Raw genomic sequence first — 5,766 nt, forward strand, 5'->3', positions numbered from 1 at the left:
AAAGTTGATTTTGATTGGAAAATGATTGCAAAAGTATACGGTTACGACCGTTTCTGATACGTGTAACGGTACGAAACGGGGAGTTTTGATTGGAAAATGATTATTGTTTCAAAAAGTTGAATGGAAAATGATTACTGCAAACTTTCGTTGATTGGAAAATGATTACTCCAAAAATTTGTTGATTGGAAATTGATGATTGCCCCAAAAATTTTGCCCGAAATAACCGGGCCGGAGGGACTGAACTATTTTTAACTTAACTTTGAGTAAAGTCCTGACTATGATAAGGTACCGGTCGGTGGCCACCGAATTCAGTGAGATTTGGCCCCGGCCCCGCGAGCGCCGGGCCGGCCGGCCTTGAAAGTTTCAACCTGTAACAAAGTTTTCAAGTTTGAAATCCTCAAAGTTCCTGCAAATATTCGAGGGAGCATGGCGGGTATAGGGAGCTGCGGGCGAGTAGAACGATCGACTTTGTGAGAGGAAGAGAACGAGAGAACGAGAGGACAAGAGCGACAGATCAAGGTTGGTTCAATGCTGCTTACAGCCAGCTCATGATCCCCTTTCAGTGTTGCTGAGTACTCGACATAGGGTGGGATGCGGCTTCTGGGCCATTTTTGCGCTTTGCGAACGCTTCGATGTGTTGCTTCCAGTCGTGTGAGTCGGCGGTCTGGGATGAAAACGTGGGATGATGTTGAGGCCTCTTGCAGTTTCAAAGACGGCAGTTCAACATCAAGAGCTGGAGTCAGAGGCTCGCTGCAAGGTTGGCCACACTGCGCTTGTGAAGACCTTCTTGCCTGAGGTTGTGCTTGCCGCAGCTTTCATAAGCCACTGCCGCCTCCTGTAGCAAGGTGATCAATCATTCAGCGCATTGTTGATGAATTCCTGCTCATCTGAGAGCAGGAGAGACCAGTCCGAGGATCCATACGGCTGGTTGAGGCATGGCGACATGGCTATGATCCGTCGCCACCTCGACCGAGGTCAGATGCCGGAGCGCGATGCTGGGAGGGCTCCCTTACTTGCCGTCCTTCAGAGAATGAATATGCAGAGAACTTCTTGATGAAGGGGAGGCACATCGAGCAGGTCTGTTGTGCCCTGCGGCTGTACCTGTCTGAATGCTCTTGGCCTCCCAAGGTGTTGCTAGACGAGATGGAATCTCGGGTTGAATCGGAACACAGCAGCCCGCCGGAGAAGATCGGAAGTTGGTGATATCTTCCTGTGTCCATCTTCTCATCATTCCTGATCCCCCGTGCAAGGTACTACTACATGCGGACCACAGACACCAGTGCGTTCCAGATCTACTGCAGGTAGAGTCTTCAGGAGCGGAAGGGGAGCCATCTCGGTGACGAATGCATGGAAGACGAAGTGTCAGCGATCCTGAGGTTGAGCAGATTGTCCTTGATCAGGTAGGAGATGAGATCCGTTGGGACTTGTGGCTTCCAGTCTTGACTGCAACGATCCTTCTGGTGGCAGGACGCGATCTCCCGTAACGTCCCATACCTGTCTGTGCCGATCTGCAAGGTAGCCAGCTACGAGAGGAAGTGAACTACGAGGAAGCGAGGAAGCGCTGCTGTGGCGCTGGGTGAGGTGATGCTGTGCGAACCAGGTCTCCCCTTGTCATCGCTACTTGGCATACACAGCCGACATGACGGGGAACGAGCGATACCTGGGTAGGCTCGTGAACCCGGAGATTGTGGGGGAGGCGGGAAGGAGGGCGGGAACTACAGCTCGTAAAACGAGGAAGGGGGAGGGGGGGGGGGGGCAGCACGTGATCCTGTACGCCTAGGGTTTGTCAAGGACATCGAGACGGGGGAGATCCTTTTCAAGGTCGACAACGTGACGTCGATGGAATGGGCGAAGGACGGAGAGACGATCCTCTACACTCAGGTGCTGTGAGCTGAGCCTGTCGACGCAGCAAGTCACAGTACGTCTGCTGACACCACTGGTGCAGCCAAACCATCATCGACGCCCGTGAGTTTCTTGCTCTGAGGACGATGAGATGGCAGAGTCGGTTGTGGTGTGTTTGAGATGAGCCCTCAGGTACAAAGTTTGGCGGCAGAGCTTGAAAGGTGGACCAGCGGCAAACTCTACTTCAAAACACACACACTCACTTGCTGCAGATCCAACGAGGAGAGAGAAGATTTTGGAGGAACGCAACAGCGCGTTTTACATGGATGTTGGAATGACTAAGGTCCGTCCCCTCCGTCCCAAGGCTTTCCTTCCCTTACACCTTCCTCGTCCCTTCTTCTCCTCCCTCCTCCTCTTGTCCACCCCTACTCCCTCCTCCTCTTCTTATCCTCTCGTTCATCTCCCGGCCACCGTTTGTTTTTGATCTCATCTTGACTGTGCAGGACATGGCATACATCACCATCTCGTTGAACTCCAAGACAAGCTCTGAGGTCTGGAGAGGACAGTCGGAGCGAGAGCAACTTGAGACCAGCTGACAGGTGCGCATCCTCCCGACCTCGCATCCCTGGAAGGAACCGATCCTCATCGAGCCTCGACGAGAGGTAAGAGCATGAGGTGCAACGTCTGCCTCCTGTCTCAACCCCAACAAGGGACTGGAGTACTTCGTCGAGCACATGCACGGGGCCCTCGTTCTGGTCACCAACGGTCTGAACCCCCGCCAATCTCCTTCTGCCGCCCCACTCAAGCCGATGGCCTTCCAGATGGATCCGAAGATTACAAGCTTGTGCAAGTCGATCCTGTCCTGCCGGGCAGGGCAAACTGGACCGACTTCTACGTCCCCGAGGACGGATGGTAAAGATGCTTGTCCTGCGACCCCCCCCTCAGACACTGAGGGGAACTCAACGCAGCAGAATCCAGGACATCGACGTCTTCGAGGATCACATAGCAGTCTACGAGCGCACAATGAGAGGTTGAGCACGACTTTGCTTCCACTCCCGCACCTTGTGACATGCTCCCCCCACAGGGCAGCGGGTGCGGATCCTCGACATCCTCCGACCAGGTCCCTCCTGCCTGCTCCTCCCTCCTCCTCCCTCACCGTCTCCTCCTCTCAGCCGGGCAGCGAGCGCAAGGCCTTGTGCAAAGGACTAACTCGTGCGGCTTTCCGCACTTGGCGGCCCCTCAGCTGTCCTCCAGCTTCAAGGTGAGCTCCGTGCATCCCTCGACATGCTCTTTGACGTGCTGGGTCAGCCCATACAGCTGGGGGGATCGGAGGTTGTACAGTTCCCCGTCCCCGACTGCGGCACGGCCGTCCGGCCAGGAGCCAACTGCGACTATGCTGGCAAGACGCTCAGAGTCTCAGTGTCGAGTCCTCTCGTCCCCTGGAAGGAGTTCGACGTCTCCCTCGCCGACAGGACTCTCTCCCTCCTCCAGGAACAGGTCTGCCCCGGCCTGCCTGCTGGATGGCAGGAGGGGTACGACTGCAAGCTCGAGCTCGCCGAGTCATGGGACGGGGTGCAGGTGCCGATGACGGTGATACGAAGGAAGGGGCTGCCTGAGGACGGAAGCTCACCCACCCTCGCGTTCGTCTACGGCAGCTACGGGCAGTGCCTGGCCACGGAGTTCGACGTGGGAAGGATCAGCCTGCTGGAAAGGGGCTGGGCCATCGTGCTGTGCCATGTTCGCGGGGGCGGAGAGCTGGGGTCGAGGTGGCACCGGGAGGGGAGGGGGATGAAGAAGCTCAACGGTTTCAAAGACCTCTTCGCCTGCATGACCTGGATCGGTCGGAGGCTCTCGAGGCCCGGACTGATCGCTCTGCACGGGACGAGCGCAGGGGGGCTGCTGGTGTCCGGGTACACGAACCTGTACCCGGGGACCGTGGGGGCGGTAGTGGCCAAAGTTCCGTTCGTGGACATTGGGAGCACGATGAGGGACGAGGACCTGTCGCTGACGGTGCACGAGTACGATGAGTGGGGAGACATGAGGAGGACGGAGGTGGCGGACTACGTGGACAGCTACTGCCCGTACCGCAACGTGAGCGGCGTCAGGTACCCTCCCATCTACCTCACGGCCGCGCTCAACGACACGAGGGTGGGGTACTGGGAGCCGGCCAAGTGGGCGGCGAAGGTGAGGCATGAAGGAGGGGAGGGGAGCGGGCCGGTGCTGCTGCAGACGGCGTTCGAGGGAGGACACTTCGGGACAGGGGGGAAGACTGGGTACCTGCAAGACCAGGCGAGGGAAGCCGCGTTCCTGTACCTTGCGCTGGGGTTGAAGTTTGATTGAGGAGGAGGAGGAGGAGGAGGAGGAAGCTTTTATATGGAGTCCTCAAGTAAATGTGTAGTGGTGGTGACACTCTGAAGAGGTCAGAGGCCTGAGCAGGAAGCGGCAGAAATCTCAATGGGAAGGAGGAGCAGAGCAGAAGACGTGGACGGAGTGAAGGAGGTGAGGGGAAAGACGAGTGAGGGGGAGCAAGGAGGAGGCTGGTTGGGGATCAACGCGAAAGCGGTAGAGGTGGGAGTGAAGGGGAAGAGTTGAGGGGGGGAAAGCAGATTGTCCGCAGGGGTCTGTGGAGAATACTTCAAGATTTTAGTCAGGCGAATGAGGAGGAGGAGGAGGAGGAGGAGGAGGAAGAGGAGGAGGAGGAGGAGGAGGAGCTATCAAACAATAAGGGAGAGGGTGCGATTAGTGAAGGGTGGAGGCGAGGATGAGCTCTAGACTTCCTTGCAGCGCGACCAAGTTGGCGTCCATCATAAGCTGCCGCAAGAGAGAGTGAGGATGAGGCATGGTAGGAGGGAGGAGAAGAGAGGAAGGAGGGGAAGAGAGGAAGGAGGAGGAGAGCCTGTGGAGAGGTGCAGAGCGCAAAGAGGGGGCGCGAGAGGTATTGGAGCCTTCGAGGAGGAAATGCGAGAGGAGGACGAGAGAGTAGAATGACAAGGGAGCGGAGAAGAGGGAGGGAAGGGAGGGAAGAACAGAGGAAGAGACGGAGTGAGGAGGAGGAGGAGGAGACAGGAGGAGACAGGAGGAGACAGGAGGAGACAGGAGACAGGAGGAGAGAGCGAGGCAACGCAAGTACCTGCTCATGCACGCGCATCCTGATCTTCCAGAGAAGTTCGTCGACAGCCTCCGATCTGCCAATGATGACCTGGAGCAGTGGAGTGAGAAGAGCTGCTGAGTGAAGAGAAGAGAGCGGTTGAGAGCAAGAGAAGTTCACACCGTGTACAACTCGAGGATGGTGTTGCTGACGTCAGTGAGCAGCGAGGTGTAAGTCTGGACGGAGATGTACTTGCAGATGAACTTCAAGATGGGGATGAGGGTGGTGTCGTCCCTCCCGGAGAGAGCGATGCGAGCGCAGTCTCTGACGTAGAGCTCGTGGAGGAGACTTGCGATGATCTGAGAGGAGAGACGGTCAGAAAGGGTTCTTGCAGACGTGTTGCGATCACAAACAAGAACATTGTCGTCATTGTGCCCTCCATCGTCAACAACAATGTCAATGTCAATGTCGACATCGGTATCAACATAAGCAGAGGCATCATTATCATCATCATCATCATCATCATCATCATCATCATCATCATCATCATCACCATCATCATCACCATCTCCAACTCCATCATCACCACCACCACCACCACCACCACCACCACCAACAACAACAACAACAACCATAACAATAACAATAACAATAACAACCATAACCACAAACACCAACACACTTTTTTAAGAAGAAAGAAAGAACATAACAACAGAACACAAACCACAGCACCAGCACGCTTTCTGCACTTCTCTTACAAGTGGGTTCGTCGTCCTCAGAGCTGCATCCAGCGCGGTCCCGTATGGAAACTTCTTCAACTGTTGGCAGATCAAGTC

General features: G+C 55.8%; 2 protein-coding genes across 2 annotated transcripts in view; one reads left to right on the forward strand and one right to left on the reverse strand.

Moving 5' to 3' along the window:
• Window positions 1-591: 591 nt before the first annotated feature.
• GUITHDRAFT_131936 (hypothetical protein) lies at window positions 592-4,182 on the forward strand (the record flags this gene model as incomplete). The annotated part of the gene is made up of 22 exons (XM_005841891.1): window positions 592-651; window positions 705-757; window positions 813-845; window positions 898-974; window positions 1,028-1,077; window positions 1,129-1,199; window positions 1,251-1,301; window positions 1,355-1,400; window positions 1,468-1,515; window positions 1,601-1,664; window positions 1,781-1,886; window positions 1,946-2,011; window positions 2,035-2,063; window positions 2,115-2,185; window positions 2,346-2,393; window positions 2,442-2,504; window positions 2,553-2,607; window positions 2,664-2,754; window positions 2,811-2,872; window positions 2,927-2,962; window positions 3,015-3,103; window positions 3,151-4,182. 22 exons carry the CDS (start codon window positions 592-594, stop codon window positions 4,180-4,182), a joined length of 2,301 nt encoding a protein of 766 aa, XP_005841948.1.
• A 399-nt stretch (window positions 4,183-4,581) lies between these two features.
• GUITHDRAFT_156829 (U3 small nucleolar RNA-associated protein, U3snoRNP) overlaps window positions 4,582-5,766 on the reverse strand; it is a gene marked incomplete at both ends in the record, with an annotated part of 3,050 nt that continues 1,865 nt past the window's right edge. The window contains 4 exons of the mRNA XM_005841892.1: window positions 4,582-4,653; window positions 4,973-5,041; window positions 5,113-5,289; window positions 5,689-5,748. Coding sequence (XP_005841949.1) covers window positions 4,582-4,653; window positions 4,973-5,041; window positions 5,113-5,289; window positions 5,689-5,748 — 378 coding nt within the window. The remainder of the gene's footprint in view (window positions 4,654-4,972; window positions 5,042-5,112; window positions 5,290-5,688; window positions 5,749-5,766) is intronic.

This window comes from Guillardia theta (genome assembly GCF_000315625.1).
Source record: "Guillardia theta CCMP2712 unplaced genomic scaffold GUITHscaffold_2, whole genome shotgun sequence".
Lineage (NCBI taxonomy): Eukaryota > Cryptophyceae > Pyrenomonadales > Geminigeraceae > Guillardia > Guillardia theta.